The 19,120-nt window shown below is 39.2% G+C and overlaps 1 protein-coding gene and 1 long non-coding RNA gene across 2 annotated transcripts in view; one reads left to right on the forward strand and one right to left on the reverse strand.

The window, feature by feature from the left end:
- The window catches only part of LOC140244991 (uncharacterized), a 129,308-nt gene that overhangs the window by 51,258 nt on the left and 58,930 nt on the right, over positions 1-19,120 (forward strand). The window contains exon 15 of the mRNA XM_072324586.1: positions 9,094-9,244. Coding sequence (XP_072180687.1) covers positions 9,094-9,244 — 151 coding nt within the window. The remainder of the gene's footprint in view (positions 1-9,093; positions 9,245-19,120) is intronic.
- On the reverse strand, positions 534-2,417 carry LOC140244087 (uncharacterized). The gene is made up of 3 exons (XR_011902265.1): positions 2,294-2,417; positions 1,429-1,565; positions 534-1,051 (listed from the first exon to the last, which is right to left on the reverse strand). It is a non-coding gene; the product is annotated as an uncharacterized lncRNA (long non-coding RNA).

A 19,120-nucleotide genomic window follows, 5' to 3' on the forward strand; every position in this document is an offset into this window, starting at 1 on the left:
TGATGATAGTAATAAAAACATTAGCAATAACAACAATAGTAGTAGTAGTAATAATAATTATAATAACAATTAGAGCAATAATGAAATGTGTGAAAGGCCCTTTCAGTGATGTACACTGCTGTGCATGACAGCCCTGCTTAAGTTCACTTTAAAACACTGATGCAATATTTTATTGTAACGGAGTAATTGTAGCTTTTCACCACTGAAACACCTGGGAAACACAGGGGGAAAAAAGACCAAATGAAAAAATAAAAGGACAAAACACTTTGTGCCTGGATATTGCAGCCCTTTCAGTTTCCAGTAACAATTTAAGCACATGCAGTTTAGGAGTTTACAGGATTTATATTCCCTACTTGCCACATGGGGCAAGAACAAATTTTCTATGCAATCAATTCAATGTTTCATTCTGATTCACACATTTGAGTACTAACATGTTTGTTGTTACCTCACAGAAAAGACAGAAATAGAGAGTTCAGAAATATGAATGTAGTGTCATATCACTTAGTATTGCCATCACATGAATGTAGGTCTATGATTGGAATTGATGTTATTCATGTTCAATGTGCATTTATCAGAATCCCCAACAATCCTGGTACAAAGGTGCAGCTTTTTCATTACTAACATGTCTTTTGCTATTATACACAATGAAGGCATAAATTGACAGTAGGCCTACAGGAAGAGCTGGTGTCAGAGCTATTATCATTGCCATCACTTGGATGCACTCAACATAATTATGACATTGACGTCATCCAAGTTCAGTTTTCAAACATTTGCCAGCCACAAAGAAGAACATGAGAGGGGATGTCACTGGCTTCATGGAGCTACATGTAAGTAGCTGGGAGGGCTGGTTCTGATTAATGAGAGGGGATGTCACTGGTTTCACTGAGTTTGGTGGTAGAGAGGGCTGGTCTCCACTGGCGAGATGGATGTCACAGGTCTTGCTGAGCTGCGTAGCCTAGAAGAGGCAGTCTTATTTGGCGAGAGGGGGTGTCACTGGCTTCAACAACCTGGATATCTGGGATGGCACTTGGATGTGATGCTAGCTGTTCCACTGCAATAGAGGCCAACAAGCACATTCTATTGATCTCTCATCTAATGACTGAATGTTGGTAATATAGTAACTACTACACATTTACAATGAAAAATTATTTTACTACTCATATAGACTCAATTAACTATTCAGTATTACACATAGTAAATATTCTCTTTAATGACTAACATTCAAGCAATGACAAGTTTAGTACCGATGAAAGTAATTCTGTTAGATGCTGAAAGTCCAATGAAAATACTTAGTAGCCCACTTTATTTATGATATTTACATAAAAATTCCTAAATATGCATGCCAAAGGGACGTCTTCATCATCTAACCTGTTATCTTCTAACATCTGCCCAGGCTCTGATAAAATCAATATCTGTCAGCACTCTCACCAGGTTTTGATCCACTTCAATCTGACCCAAGTCCTTTCCTCAGAGTAGCATTTTCCTCCACAACTAATTGGAGAAGGCAACGGCATTCACGAACTTGTCCTTTTCCATTTCACAGGGGCATCTGGACAGGAGTTCATCTGTATATCAGACACAATGAAAGGCATTAACACTGACTTACAATTAGGATAGTCGCATTAGTTCTTCACCACTCTGTAAATTTAGTCACAGAACTTGCTATCCCTTTTATTTCAGTGTAGAGTCTACCAGGTAGCTATATCTTGTAGTGCTCACATATATGCAACAGAGAAAACTCCATGAAATATGTTAGAAATAGACTGTCTACTGTAGAAGTTAAATAGCAAAAAGGAAAATAAGACCTACAAACCCTAGCCAAATTTTTGATGAGTTGACACTGCACATGACGTCGGGATGACCTCAGCCTCTCATTGTGCATCTACAAAGTAGGCCCTATGTATACAAGCTCTTATAGGGCCTATGTCTTTAAATCCAGCCACATGCATGGGATCTGGGAGTCTGTAATTCAACATACAATCATATAGGAGGCCTATATGTGGCTGCAATGTACAAACTATGTAACTTGTAACCCTAAAAGTAATGATCAAGACAACCATAATCTTATTAACCACTACCACAGCTATGGGTTCAAAAAAAAAAAATGTTATCAATTATTACAGCAAGAATAATAACAGCATCGTTTGAGAACACAGAGTTAAATCGAACAATTTATTGATGTTTTGTTTACTAAATATCAACATTAATTTTCATTTGCAGGTTCAAAACAGTTGTTGGATCTAGGTGTATTAAAACAAAATGTACCAGGTAATTAAAGACAGTTTGTACAAACCTTTTGTACCAGTGCAAGGGCTGGTTTCAATGGGCAAGAGGGGATGTCACTGGCTTCATCAAGCTGGGTAGCTGGGAGGGCTGGTCTCGACTGATGAGAGGGGACATCACTGGCTTCACCAAGCTGGGTGTAGCTGGTCGAAACTGACGAGAGGAAATGTCACTGGCTTCATCAAGCTGGTTAGCTAGGAGGGCTGGTTTCAACTGATGAAAGGATATGTCACTGGCTTCACCGAGCTGGGTAGCTGGTCGAAACTGACGAGAGGGAATTTCACTGGCTTCTGACATCAAGCTCGGTAGCTGGGAGGGCTGGTCTCAACTGACGAGAGGGTATGTCACTGGCTTCACTGAGCTGCCTAGTCAGGATGGTCCTTGAATGTGATGCTGGCTGTTGCCCTACAAAAGATACCCACATTTGCCACAATAATATCTGACAGACCTTTCTCAACAACTAGCACCTACTGTGTTATAAAGCATACACCATTAACCACTACACTAGGGACTGAGTGAACTGCGCTGCAATGCATATACGCCATTAGCCACTTATGTATACGCACAATAGATACACTTCAATCAACATTTTTGCAATGCCATGTGTACCGGAGACAATAATTAGGTACCTTACCAAACATGTGAATTCACGTTTTTGGTCCGCGATCATAGCTGCCGTGACAACATATACACGGTTGACTCTCCACAAACTATTTGTAAAAACCGAGAGTGACCAGATGATCACTCTACGCAGGTCTTCGCTGACACTTTCACTCATTCAGTGTCGTTTCGTAAAATTGGATTTCTCGCCTATCGCCGATTTGTAACAAACGGCAGTTCTGATGAGTGTCGTAACTTTCTTATTTCGAAATTTTGAGACCCATAATTTGACATGAAGGTAGAATAGGGCAACATAATCCAGAATATGGTAAAATAGGAATTCGCGTATTTACAAGCAAAACATTTTAGCGTGCCTTTTCTTAAGGTGAACAGCGATTTTGTGCAATTGCCAGAAGCACATTTGAAAAAGGAGAACTGTTGAGCCAAATTTGGGATATGTCATTACGCAGAAAAAAAAAAAAATCCAGTTATCTAATATATTGGCAGAGAAAAAGGGCCTCGGACTAGGAATGGTAGAACATTGGTCTAGGATACCTACCATACTACCTCAATCGCATTCTGAATACCGGTACACCTTTGGCTTTGTGAATCTGCATGTGGCCTTTCTTCAAATGTGAGTAAAATCTCAGGCAAATTGTGATATATCTTTTAGTTTACCATAATAGAAACAAGTTAGGGTGTGGGGAAAGAGTTCCTTATGTCCCCCCCCCCCCACTAGTTTGCACAAATAATGGTTAGATAGGTTGCTGTTGTTGGTTTTTTTTTTTTTTTTTTTTTTTTTTTTTTTTGCTAATGGTGGACTAAAAGGTTTAATAATATGGGAAGTATTCCCATAAATGGCATAACCTTTATTTAGTTTATTATCGGTAAAAAGGAATGGTAGGCCTAGTTTCTTTGTTTTGTGCAAGTTGGTGGGGGGGGGGGGGACATAAGGAACTCTTTCCGGGTGGGGCATAGGACACCTAACAAAACTACTAATCTAGGCCTACTCATAACAATAGTTCTTTAGTGTGTGTAGATCCTCTAAGTGACATCTCTATCAGCAATGTTACACTAACATTGTAGGTCCTAACTGAAGTTAACTGTTACTCACACTGAACTGAATGAAGTCTTCCGAGTTTCACAAATTTATTACCGATCCAGCAGAAGTGAAATGACATCTCTGTCGTTCAGCCCCTAGTGTCTTGAGGGGAATTGGGATTGACTTCATTTTATTTTTCTGTCGCCATCTCCATACTCTGGCACTGGTTTTCATGGTCTTCCTCTTCTTGGAGACAGATCTCTCGCTCTCCTCCTGCTGCTCCATTGTTGTGTGGATGGAGTGGTACGGTAAGTAGGCCTATATACGCAGCCAGCAGAGTTCGAGCGGACCCGTGCTAGCTAGCTGCCGGGCGGATGCCGGGAAATGCACCGATAACGCTCGCTAGCCAGTGAACAGGCACCCGGGTTTCGCCTCGCGATCGCGGCGCGTCGATGTACAGCTGTACACTCTATCTTGGGCTTGCTTTTCGCCGAGGAGAAGGCAACAAATCAACGCTGTGCCAAAATCGGACAAAAGAGGGAGGCAAAAACAACACTTGAACGGAGAGCCTCTAAGCCGACCCCCTGTGATTTTGACAAGCGTTACATGTAACGCTCTTCACAAAATCATAGATATCTTCATAATGCCGTATTTTTCATCGATTCTTTTTCATTGCTTAGTCCTTTCATAGGCATTGGCCCTTGTTTTTGCCTGTTTCACTTCATGAAATAGTACTTTTGCATTTTGGGTTCCAACACTCCTCCCCAGTCCCTTTAAGAGAGACACACCGAAAATCTTCTCCGAGTAAGTTTCTGTGATGGGGGTGTGTCAACTGATGCGACTACCTCAGCCACTGGCCAGTGCCAATGGCAAATTTACTGGATGCATTTCCTTTTGGCTTGCCATAAATGCATACAGTGCATCCAGTACTAGTATGAGATGCTTCTGAAACCCCCATGCACTTTTGGTGATCTTTTACAGACTAACAGTAAAATATGAAAATTGTTTGTGTGCTCCATGAAACCAGTCCTTGTGCTTGAACTCTTGCTGAAATGTGTGCAATAGCATGCTTAAAATGGGTAGGTCCTGTATGGTCAATGAGGCAATATGCAGCTAGTGAAAATCCACGCACAGTTCTCGGTCATTGAGATTGCAGAATGATCGGATTCCTGTTTTTGGTACAATTTTGTAGTCTAATGTGTCATCTATCATCTGCCGAAATTTCTAAGCTAAATGATCAAAGGAAAGGCAAGAAATTAGCCTTTTTCTTGGCCATGATTTCCTGACATTCAACACTTAGAACAGAAATGTGTCCAAAGATTTAGATTTCACGCCGCAGACAGACTCTGCCCTTAGCAACGAGGGAGCGATCTTATTGGTCAGTGCGTGGCATCGTGGTTACTGATTGGTCCTGCGTAGTTCACTGGCGCAAAGCTTGAATCGTGGAGGGTGCTATGAGCAGACCTATTGTCAAGAGGTGAAAACTGTCTTACCTCCCCTTGATCACGATTGTGTTGAAAAGAAAACTTTGAAGGCAGTTTTCTTGAAACACTGATTTCCTAGACCACTCGACATGGTCTCATAAAATCACTGATATATTCATGTATGATTTGTAGGCTTGTACTGCCAGTAGTGATAATAATTTGAACTGAGATCTTGATGCCTGCTACATTATGATACCAAATACAGTGTATGTAGTGTACCATCTGTAGATAGTTTTGGGGAGTTTGAGACCTAGTGAGAGAGAAAGAGGAGTCATACCCATAACCATAACACTGAAAGAAAGTAGAACCACCTGTTGAATGGTGCTGCAGTATTAAACCTGCATGCATAACTTGCATCATCGGAAGAGGGAAGAATCACAACAATTTTTTTTTTTTCAGGAATTTTCAGGAGTTGTCTGCAGTTTGACAGCTGGATAGTCTTTGCACTGTTCGAGTGATTAATTGCTGAAAGAGATGCAGCGCCGGATATTGCCTTATATAAGTCTTCTTTTCACTTGCACTTTAATGAGAGAAGGATGAAAAGAGGGGTTTGAACTTTCAGTCACTCTGTACGCAATAGGTGATGAAGTAACAGTGAGAAGAAGTAGGCCTACTGTAGGCCTATAATGTACATGGTATGTGCAAATCTTGGAACATGAGAAAAGTTTTTAAAGTAGATCAGTTAAATCTTACTGCCAGCATGGAATTTAGTTGTTAATGAGCCATGGCTGGCTGATTTGTCGGTGGGTGTCAAAATCTTGGCAGTATGTCATGAAGTTGATAAAGTAGTGTGAATTTAATCAGTGCAGCTTTTATCGAATGAGAGGAGTGTGTTGAGGCTCTGCAAACCAGAAGAAATATATGAACAAATGCAGTTTTTAGCACTTTCAGATAATAAGTAAAAAAAGACAAACAAACAAACAAACAACAAACAAAGACAAAAAATACCCCTCAAGCACCTCCCTCAAAAACACACACACACGCACACACACACACACACACACAAAAAACAAACAAAAAAAAAACCACTTGATATTCTCAACCATGCAGAGTTATATGTACACCCACATTTGTATGGTCAAGTTTTTGCATTGACTCCTTTCCTTTGTTTTTCTGCAATATTCTGCTTGTTTGTTTGTTTGTTTGCTTGTTTTTTCTTCGAGGAGGAAAAACGTAGGGGAGCTCATGAGCTGTCCACTCTCTGGAATGTATGCAGAGTGGTTTGGGCTGTGGTACAGTGATTCCTTGCTGTATTTTCTTTTCAGTGTAAGAATTAGTGATGACATACATGTACATATATATAGCGGTTGAATGAGATTTCATTGATAATGACTTGCAGCCTCCCTTTTCTGCAGAGTACGGTAAATTTCACAGGGATTACAAAAAGGAATAGTCAAGAGTTGAGGTGCCACGTCGTGACATCTGTGGTTGGGGGATTACAAGATCTGCCTAAGATTGGCAAGCTCTGTAAAAGTCTTTTTTTTTTTTTTTTGTTGTTGTCCAGATCCATCTTTACTCAGTTTGAGGGGCTGGCTCACTGGTCCCCAGGGGAAACCCGAGGCGTGCTTTCAATTTTGCATCTCCGGATGTTTTCGATATGCTGGCAGAGTCAGGGGGAGCTGTGATGTGACAGAATGTTTAGCTGGAGAAAATAGGGGAAATATTAAAAAAAAAGATTTAGAAATACTGCGTGTGGCCAGTGGAGGATTCTGTAATTAACATCCCTGCTACCAGCATGTTATCAGAGCAACCAACGTGAGATTATCATTACACTGTAATGCAACAAACGGTCGCAGCGGGAGCTGCCTGTAATTGACTGAAATGGAATCTATCATCACAGAGGTTGAACTATTGCAGGAATATTGCCAAATTCAATCTTTCCACTCACCCGTAACATCTTTCTTCTTCTCTGTCCCCTTTGCTCCACTTTACAACGGTACAGCAGGAAAACAGATTCTGCACTTTATGTTGCAGCAATTTCTAGAAAGAGTACACCAACTTTGAGCACTGGGGTCTTATGTACATAGCAATTTTAAGATTAATTGACACAAACACAACATAGATCACATGCAAATAAGATTGGTGGACACCACTATGTGTCAAAACTTTAAACATTTGTTTGAAATTGTTATCTTTCATACTGTATGTCCAATTTTAACGAATCTCATACTCACAGTACCGGTACAGTGTACATTCGTAGGTACCTCAAGTTTCTGAATGATGTGTTTCACCCTTGTAATTGAAGTCTACTTTACCATTGTGTGGCATTTCATCTACAGTGTCATGCAGTCAACCTTGCCTTAGTCAAATCTATTTGGACTAAAGAAATAGCTTCGACTTTGAAAAAAATTGAATTATGAGAGATTAAAATCGATAGAATATTAAGAGAAGAGACCTTTGACTTACAATGTAGGTGATTGTTTTACTTATATGACTCTATTTTTTTTTGTCAGTATAGGCCTACCAGTACAAGTGCCTCTGGCATGTAAACATTGCTAATTTTCCCTTTGCTCTTTTACTACTGACCTCAGGTCTACTTGGGCTGATGACATTTTTGGTTTCATACTTAACTCTTTATGTGCCATGGAGAAAACCCCCCTGAGTGCCACATTATTCTGAGACACCAGCATTGTCATGCTTTGAGAAAACATTGTGTTTTTCAAATCTTTGTTACTTCTATAGATTTCTGTTAAGCTGGACACATAGCAAAGTTGTAGAGAAAATTTCAAGCTTTGCTTTGATGTAAATTTTATGACAAATCTATGATTGTTTTCCTTTCCAATGACTTGTAGCTAAATTACTATATAAAAGGTATGACTTTTACACACAAAACAGTGACAGGAACTTAGAATTCACACGCAAATCCAGGAGGGAACAGGCTTGATAGTCAATCACAGCATAAAATGCAAGCTATACGTGACAGGAAATGATGCGCGAGAAACGCTTTTGTTGTACTGCACCATTTGGCGATTTATCTGTCAATTTGGGCGGGTTTGTGCATTTGAACAGAATATACGAAGATGGCACGCCGTCAACTGAGTCGGAGGTGCAAACGTACAATTGTAGCACATAAAGAGTTAACTTTATAGTATCATGCTTTCTATCACACATTTTTGTCAATCTGATTTTTTATTACTGGTACACAATATTGTATTCCATTTCTATGTTGAATTAATTTGGCTACACCTAGATATAATACAGAGAGGAAGAATGGGCAGGAGTCATTGCTAACTTGTCTCATGAAGTGCAAGCTTTATGATAAATCAACCTCTACATTAGTGGCAAGCTGGATTAGAATGAAACCCTCTGGAGAATAACACCCACTGGCTGGCACAAGGGTGTTGTACCTCCGAGCTGTTGAAAGCTATGATTGTCAGCCTCTGAATCTAGAGTCGAGACGAGGCTTCCGTGAGACTGCCTAATCGCCGTTCATCTTGTCATAAAGCCCAGCCTAATTGCATTATTTCCAAAGAAAACATGTGTTTTTGTTATTCAGGAAGTGAGGCTAAGTGGGAAGAATTTGATATTTAATGATTCACTCTAGAAGTTGTCATGGAGGTCTCATTAGTCAAAAACTTTTTCTTTTCTTTCTCTCATTCTTCTGCAATACTTTGTTTTTTATCCCAGTGTCATTTAATCAATAGATGGAGTTTTGTTTCTTTTCTTTTTTTCTATGGTTTTCAGAATGTATCCAGTGCAGACATGGTCGGTGGGGCTGAGGCTGAGACGACCTTGGTGGTAGTTAACACAGCGCCCTCTAGTGACGAGCTCAGCCAGCCCACATCTGGTACGGTGGAGGATGCTCACCTTGGGGGCGGAGTCTTTACACTGTCAGGTAAGGGATGGGCCCCTTGCCTACTCCCTAAGGCTTAAAACTACTCTTGTAGTCCTACTGGAAGAGCTTGTATGAAAGGATTCCATAGGGAGCACTTTTCATCTTCAATATAACGACAAGATCAAATCTTGCTATTAGATGCACTGTTATTATTTTTGCAGTATACAAATTCAAGTTTCCTACTACAGCCTGCAAACAGCAGTAAAATTTAGCTTCAACTCTATTTGTCAGGTGTGCATGGAGGTAACTGATCATTATATTTTATCAGCTTTATTATTCTCCTTCATTCAAAATCAGTTTACATTTTTCCTGAATTTTCTTTGTGTTTTTAGATTCGTCAAACATAGAAGTGACAAATGTATATAAATGGTTACATTTCATTCTATTCAGCAGGAATCATTCCCATTGCAGGGAATGCAAATTTGTGCAAAACTATGTATCCATGTCAAAACCAGAATCTATCACAACAATTAGGTCTTTCTATCTGCATGCAACAAATAACCTGGCTCAGATATGGTGTGTTTGTTTTTGTGTATGTGATGACTACTATTGTACATGTGGGCTTGTTTCAGCACATTGATATGGTCTTTCTCTTTCTCAAAGCAGCTTAAATGTGAAATGATCTAAATGACTAGTGTAGATGAGCAAACCATGCACCGACCTTCACTACACAGTATAAAGCGTGATTACCTATGCATTGCTATGAAGAACTCAGAAATGGTTGAGGAGTTTGTTTGTTTGTTTTTTTGTGCACATACATTTGTGTCTGAGATATTGCTGCTTGCACATCCTGAATTCTGACTGCTCTGCGGTCTCAGAACCATTTTCAGGAAACCCATTTAAATTTCAGTGTGTAGACAGCAAGAGCATTAAGTGCTGGTTGGCCTTCAAGCTACAACTGCACTACACATTGTTTTATTTCCATTCTGTCTGCAGCACTTTGTGATGGGTCATTTGCAGGAAACATCCCCCTGTCTTCTCAATTTCCTTTCCCCTAGAGGTGAAATTAGGTATTAAGACACTTCTTAACAATAGGTGCATTCACATTTACGCACAGAAATTGGTAATTGAAAATACATCATGTACAAGGTGTAAATCCACCGCAAAATTAATGCCATGATATTGTGATATTTGGGGTGGCAATTCCGACTTTATACGAAGTAGGAATGTGAGACTGAGTGTGAATTTTGTCGCAAAATGCCACTGACTGTATAGTGCTGTATTTCTCAGTTGACCCAACACACTTCCTGTCTTTTTCTAATGGGAGATGCAGTGTACGTGCATGTACTTTTGGGCAGAAATACCATGGTATTTCATGAAAAAGAATGGTACCAAGTGAATTACCACAGTATTCATTACCATGGTACATTTATTTTGCCAATGAGAATGGTACCAAAAAATGACCATGGTTTTTTATACCAGAAAAAAAAAGAAATATGGATAGAAATATAAATGTTAAATGTCCAGAAAAAAAACAACAACAAACAAACAATGTGAGATATCATATATTCAGAAGAATAACAGCACAGGTGTGGATGAGTTGGATTCGAAGTGATTGATTTTGAATGAAAAAAAAAAAAGAAGGAATTAGAAGATATGTGTATACAGTGAAATTAGTGATTCTTTAGAAGTTTTTCTTGGCATGCTTTATATACACCATTTTCCTGTTCTTTCAGTTCTCCCATTTCAGAAGAATATGAGTTGCAGTATTAGTATGCATCAGTGTGATGTACATGTTTGGTCTGCAGAGATTTGCAGACTTAAGGCTTCTATTGGAAATGAGCAGTGCGTATAATGGTCTCCACTGCAAACTGTAGTATCAATCCAGGTCACGAGGTCACTCATAGCCAGCTATTTGGCTGTCTTCCTAGCTCTGGTGGTTGATGTGAAATGAGGACTGAAAGGTAGTAAGTGACAGGATAAACAAGGAAGTCTCTGGGCTCTCCTGGGGATGCGACAATTTTGCGGGGTTAAGACGCACATTTCTCTCACAGCCAGGAAAAGTGTGGGGGATCCCTTTTGGGAGGGAATTTTAGTATCGCAAATTTAGCAAGGAGCCTCAACCGTGTGGTCACAATTTCTGAAGGGGTGAACTCTCTTGCTGTCTGCCAAGTGTTGGAGTTCATATCATCTGTTCGCCATTGGGGAAGATTTGCTGTGCTCTTGGGCCCAAATTCACGAAGATGGTTTAAATTTAAACCATGGACTAAAATAAGCAGATATTAAAATATGAAATACATGTACCTTTAACGTGTGCATATTAATGCATGTTTGTAACTGGATGTCCATTGGTGTACGCAATTTGTCAATCGTATATCTACGCAGAAGAAATTTGCATAAGCCAGGGTTAAAGTTTAAACCACCTTTGTGAATTTGGGCTTAGATTTTAGCCTAGAACATAACAAAACAAAACAAATCAACAAAATAAAACAGGACAACTCCCAAATATAAACAAAAAGAAGAACATAAAAAACAATTCGAATCTCTCTCCCCCTTCCATTAATTGAAGAATAATGCATTATTTGTTCAGAACAATTAATTCATTTTCATTTCCAAATAAGATACCAAGATACTGAAAAGTCTAGACATGTAGTAGACACATAAACTTGCTCAATCGACAGAAATATTAAAGACTTACATAATCAATGTCAATCAATTATAACATTTTAGTGCTGATCATACTTAGAGGAGAAACTGCATAAAATGCCAAAGAGATACTAAAATGTCATGTGTGTGTGTGTGTGTGTGTGAGTTTTTCTCTCTCTGTTACAAGTGTGTATATCGTGTAATCAGTATTTTAAGCAAAATATGGCTCGTGACGATGTGAGAAAAAAAAACAGACTAAAAGACAATGTTTTCATCCAAAGAATGAAAGAAAAATGCACATTTTTGAATGATTATTGTTTTTGTGTTTTTTTTCCTCATGGTTTCCCATATGAGATTTGAAGAGAGTATCCAATTCTAGCAGATCATTGTGAGGTCTTGACAAGACAGGTGCCTACAACAGCATTGTAACTTTATTTGCAAAATAGGCAGTTCCAGAGACTCCAACTCTCCCGTTTTTGACGGGAGATCTCCCGCCGAAAGCCAATTTTTGCAAAATCTCCCGTTCTCCCGCTTGAGATTTGATTTCTCCCGCCCTGGCTCTGTGTCTCCCGTTGGAAAGGATTTCTTATTTATTGCTATCGTATGTTGAAAAAATAAGCCTTACATAGCACCAGCGAACATCTAGAACCCTAGGAACTTCGCACACATCAACTTGAGGTCTCCCGTTTGCTAGGGGTTTCGGGCAGGAGAATCTCCAGATCAGAAGGTGCTCAGGGTTGGAGTCTCTGCAGTTCCTATGTACTAACGAAAGGAGAGTTGTGGAGCACTGGTATCATCACCTTGTCTGATGTGATAGCAACTGATTCTACTGGTTTGTGAAGACATGCGGAGCTTTTCCATGACTTCAATCTTGCATCCAGTTTCGAATAAAGCTTGGATTGGTTTGCCATTTTGCGAAAAGCCCTGGTGGAGGTTCATTTGACTCCAGAATGATTTCATGCACATGGAGGGGGGGGGGGTGGTGGGATATAATTGTTTCCTATTTGAAAAACAGAAACTAACAAACAAACAAACAACAACAAAAGCAAAAACACCAAGATATTTTTTAAAGGAGACCTCCGGATGATTTTAAGATTTTTACATTTGAACAACTATAAATTAGTTCTACTGAGGACAGAGTTTCAGAATTTGTGATAATCGGGATGAAGAATAAGAATATTTTCAAAAATTTAGAACCAATTGCAATGAACAAGGATGATGACATGGCAGAGTCACCATAAGAATGCATGAGTTGGGGCTCAAGGAAGCAGAACAAAAGAAGAAGGCATGCATAGATTATACACAGGTGAACTTGCAAGCAAGCGGTATTGCAATGAAATTACACTGCTACATTTCTGAAATATGTGAACCTCCTATGTCACCATCCTTGTTCAGTGTTATTTGTTTATGGTTTTTCAAAGTATTGTTTCTCTGCTCAAGAACCACAATAAATTCCATAAATCTATACATGGAGTTGTCGATTTATGTACTACATGATGTGAAATTATGAAAATCGTCTGGAATGTCCCTTTAAGCTTTTTGTGCAAGCAAGATAATTAATGTCCTCATTTTCTCATCAAATTTTGCATATTATATCTATAGTTGTGCCTGATCTTCGTCAAGAAATTAAACTTTGATTTTGACTTCACTCTTGTAATGAATGTCATTGTGAATATTAAGAGTGGGATTTCTTGTCATCTGTTTTTTTCTTTTTTCTTCTAATAGTTTGCTACAGGTTGCCACAGAAAACTTCTGCCCTTTTGTGCACAATCATATGGCAGATTGCTTTCTTTGAGGATGGGTGTATTAGTGCATTTACTGATACAGCTGTGGTTTCACTGCAGGATGTACTCACACTGTCAAAGCACAGGTGTTGTGCGACCCAGACACAATTATAGGTTTACTTCAGGTTGTTCTGTCAAAGGACAGCTGTGGATATAATCCAGACACAATCATAGGGTCATTGCACGTTGTTTTGTCAAAGCGCAATTGTGGGTTTAACACATCACGTAATCACTGAGATATAAGGAGCTTCACTGCAGGCAACATCAAAGTGAAAATACGAGACAGGTACAATTGTTGGTTCGTGGCATGTTGTTCGTTTAAGGCACAGGCGCATTTATGACACAGGTCCAATTATACAGTCCGTGTAGGTTGTTTTGTCAGAACACAGAGTGGCGAATATATCGCAAAGATACAGTTTCAGCTCATGACTGGGTCCTTGTCATGTTGATGTCATTTCCCCTCCTAGGAGAATTATTTCTCAATGGATGCTCCATAATGTCAGAATCAAACTCTAGAATTCCAACGCCTGTGCAACTGGTTGTGAGTTTGCTCTAAGTCAGGATGATCGAACCAAATAGGCAAGCATTTGCTGTAGACAGAGCAGGTAGTGTATATGTCAGCAGCTGTACCAGTAGGCCTACTGTCACACATCAATGAAGACTTGCAGAAAGCAGGCACACCCTTTACAAGAAAGGAGTGTGAGTTACTGTATACGCTGAATATTTTGCAAGGTTTTTATTTTCGCAAATTTCACAAGTCAGCTGCTATTCGCAAAATTAAAAACCCACAAAAATATTGACTCTAATACCGATATGAATGTAACATACGGGTACGCATTTTCTCCATTCAGTACAGGACTCCATGATCGCGAATTTAACCACTCGCAAAATTGTTGGGAAGTCCTGATTCGCGAAAATATAGACTCGCGAAATATATGGCGTATACAGTAATAGGTAAAAGCTGTTGTCATGGCATTTCATCTGGTTTGTGTAGTAACTAATATTTAGAGTCCAGTAGATAGGGTCCCGCCTCTTGAGATTGATAAAACTACAACCTCTTGAACATTAACCAGGGGGGCATTTCATGAAACATTTTATCTGACAACTTTGTCGGACAAATTTGCTGTCAGCCAATCAGATGTAAGGATTTCTGTAGCTTTTAACATTTTGTCAGACGAAATGTCTGACAAAACGCTTCACGAAATGCCCCTGTGATGGTAGAGTAGCACATGGTCGAGGTTTGATAACTGTCTGTATAATGACAGGATTGCCCATTTACTCCACACTTGGTGTGGATTTTTTGAAAAGTGACATTAATGGCAGATAAAGAACATCTGATTTGATCAAACATAACAGAAGTATCGTAGAAGATGCAGTTGGTATATATAATGAACAGATCAGTGCAATGTGAAACCGAAAATAGAGAGAGAGAGAGAGTAGTGTGAACAATAAAGAAATTCTAGGAAAGTCTGTCTTAACCTGCTGAAGACAGCGTCCGGACAATCTCTTTCTATGGTCTCTGCAAAATGTTGCTCGGATTGTAGTCAGATGTTGTTGTGCTACTGTAAAAGTGGATATTGTCGTGTGACTAATTCTTTGCCCTCTGCCGGGCAAGAAGAGTTTTGCATGTTTTTCATTCTGCGGAATCGAGACATCAACTACTGGAACATACTGCAAGCAAAAATATTCGCGCCCTTTTATTTTTGCGCTAGTTTCTGGTTGCGCGAAATGTGTGAAAATTTCCACTTTTATCGTACCTTCTTCCAACTGCCACCCTAGCCAGTTAGCTAGCCCTAGCTAGGATAGGCCTACATGTACGTATCACAAAGTACCCTGACATTCCCTGGCATTGCCCGGACATGACCCTGACCTTACCCCAACAATCCTTCTGTCCAGTGGTAACATTCCTTAGATCCAAGCAACGCGCATGTATGCAATTGTCCAAACAGAATGACACACCACTTGCCGATTACGTGCAGGGATTGTAGCTGCTCCCCCTTTGCACATGAATGGGTAGGTTGTTGTTCTCCATACCACAGTATCATTTGAGTTGGACTGATATCAGTGTCAAGCAGCAACTTTCATAAACTCTCTCAGGATTAGTCTTTATCTAGCCTGCACCTTCTTTTTTCTTAATGCACAGAAAGGATTTCTTTAAATTATCATACAAATTCATACTGCTGGTGGAGACATTGCCATATTCTATTGTGTTCTCAATTACATATGTAGGGCTGCCAGGGAAAAGAAAAAGACTGAAGTATACAAGTGAAAACAGTTTCCCAAATGCTCTGTCCCAATTGCATTTTAGTTTATAGCCAAGTTGGATAAGAAGAAGAAGAAAAAAACCAACACCTCGATATAAACACCGACAATAGTTTGTTCCACATCTGTGACCCAGATGGTGGAAACCTGCTTGTCTCATGCAGTGATCAATTCTAAAAGGCAGGAGTTTGCCCCATGTATCAAGTTGGTATCGTAAGCCTTTACTTCTTTCATCCTGAATGAAGTACGCTTGTAATGTTATCATGATCATGCACAGACGTCTCCTAGTACAGGCCAGATGTTGTGATGGTGTACTGGTATTGCGTCAAAGTTGCCCCCCTCTCGCAGACCTTGTACAATCGGCATTATGAATGGCCTTCACCTTAAGCCCTAGACTCATGGATAGATGATCATGCAAACAGCAGCCTGCCCCCCTTTCGGTATTTATAGAGCAGGCCTGTTTGAATCCGTGGCCGGGGAGGGACTTTGTTTTGTGACGGTTGGTGGAAAGACGTGACCCCGCTGCCGCAAAACTTCTGTTCGGGATTGAATCAGCTGTGAGTCCTCCCACAGGAAGTTGTAGTTCAGACCGGTGTGGTTTTGACTTTAAGCAGGGTTAGATTCCTTGGTCACACTTTAGAGTTTGCAGCTAGTATGATTTTGTGGTAATTATCATGTTTCATCTTTGTAAAAAGAAAAAAAAAAGAAGATATTCATGTATAAATAAGGATAGATGTTTTTCAAATTTAGAATGAGAAATGTGTTCTCGGTCATTTTATATGCCATGCTTGATTGTGCAATTGTCCCAGTTTTGAACCATACTTATTTTTTCTTTCAAAATATGTGTATGATATCTTTTGTTTCCTTCTGTGCACTATGATGACTTTTGCTCAGGAGAGGTTGATAGCTCTTTCTGGAAAGACATACACTCTGTATTTTGTGACCCTGCACCTCAAAAACCAATAAAAAGTCACCAGATATAATTTTTTTAGTTAAGGGCAGTTTCTGAAAGAGCAGACTCTAAGCTTTAAAGGCATTATTTACCATTTACAGATGAAACAAAAACCCAGCTTTGGTGCTTCAGAATAGTTCTATAATGTGAGTTACGGAGAGAAACAACCAATGATGTAAAAATGTTAAACAGTGTAATCAATGTTAAGTATAGTTAAATATACAAGATGTGAACAATAGTTATGATAGATTTTTTTTTTCTAGAATAAATCATCTACAGTTATAGTTTATTGAGAAAAATAGTGATATATCCTTATATTTCAGGCTTTATTGCATTTTTTTTAATGGTAGAGTGTTTTCTGATACATTTGACCTGTATGCATCAAATGTGATAAAAATATAACATTTTTTTTTAATCACTGCTCCCAATGGTAAACAGTGCTTTTAAAATGATGTATTTGAAGTTAGTACAAATGGACTTTCTTAGCATATCTGAGTAATGGAAAAAAAAATACACACTCTGGAAGACTCTATAAAAGTAAAGGGTCTATTCAAGCTGTGTCTTTGCAATGAATGGAACAAAAAACAGGATGTATGACTCCATAGCAACAATGATGGAGGGATCATCAGAGTAAGCTTCAATTAAGCATGCTCTATCAACACATTCTATTCATGACTAATCACTACCAATTTTCAGTGCAGTAAAATTGCTTTTTCAAAAGTTAAAAGAGTTGAAAGTAAAGAGTACATGTATGTAAAAGATTTTTTAAGAAATGAAAAAGGGCCTCTAAAAACATACCTATTCACACTATTCTAAAAAAAAAAAAATGTTCTAGAAAAACTGCAAAAAACACCCACATTCATTCTATAATACCAAACTTTAGAATTACATAGAAGAAGAATTTCTGTTTTAGACAATTTGAAAAAATAAAGATTGACTGGGTTGACCCCTTTCACCTATTTGAGTCCTTGCGTAAAATCAGGGCGTGGGACTTTTTGTTAGTTTTGTGATGCACGGTCACATTTTCTCTTCTCAGCTGATTGTACTATACACTAAGGGACACCTGCTACTTGAGTGTTCAGGAAATGCAAATTCCAGTGAGCATTGTTTCAATTCAAATACGTAAAGCAGAAATAGTGAATGTTCTTATTGATGGCAGAATCAAATATCAGAGTCAGGAACAGAGTACTTATCTGATACCCAGGGATTGGAAAGAACGTGTACATAGCATTAAAATAGGTATTTTTCTCTTTAAAGTTTTCTGAAATCTGAAATGTTTAAAAGCGTGCATGAATATGACTTTACATGATTAGTGAGCATTTTAGGTGCACCTTCCAGCTTTGTACTCTCAGTGTATCGTTTGATATCTTGTCACAGGAGCCTCATGTTGAAATGATAGGAGTGGTCACTTTGTTGAAAAATCCAGGTCACTGTTCTTGTGCAGCTATGACCTTCCAATCATGCTGTGGAAAACTGTTGTGAGACTCTGCCATGGTCTATTATTTGCATTCCTCTCCTGTGATCAGGTTTTCCTGTTCAAAGGCAGTTTATGCAATATCTAATTATGAAAGGCAGAAGGGGAGTGCACAGTGAGAGATAGGATGCGTGGGTTGATTGGCGCAGCCTGTCCATCGTCTCGAGTCCTTCATTGTCCCTCCTAGCCTCACTTATGTCATTTCCCCAGCGATTTGTCATCAGTGGTCAGTGGTGACAGCCATGGACGGGCCTGCCCATCACGCCGACTGCGAGTGACACTGGCAAAGTGCCCTCATGATGATCTGAATGGAAAGGGGGGGGGGGGGGAGGTGTTGTGCCCAGGCCTTTTAATGTCTGGTTTCCTATGTAAACTTCTACCATATACACTGTTACATCACTGAAATATCAAAGTGCATGAACCAGACTGTATTGATTTGAAAGCACCTGCCTTTCATCATTGTGGATACAGGAGGTCATAGATGATGGTAGTTGGGTATAGGGAAACTTCTACGACCATCGGTCATTTTGCTTCAGCAAATCATTTCTCCATTTCATCTTTCACATGATGCATGTCAAAGGTTATTTCTTACCTTTTTTCTGTTCACTTGACTGATATACTTTTTTTTTATTTTTCTAAAAGTGTAGTTGCCTTTGTGGTGATTTTCCATTTCTTCAAAGTTTAGCCAGGGTAATGTTACATGGATAGTGAATGATATTTCCCCCTTAATTAAGTTTTGATAGTTTTGCATTACAGTAATTGCATGGCTTGATGTTTGGGTAATGATAATCACACAGATTTCCAGTCATATGATTTTG

This window comes from Diadema setosum, chromosome 2 (genome assembly GCF_964275005.1).
Source record: "Diadema setosum chromosome 2, eeDiaSeto1, whole genome shotgun sequence".
Lineage (NCBI taxonomy): Eukaryota > Metazoa > Echinodermata > Echinoidea > Diadematoida > Diadematidae > Diadema > Diadema setosum.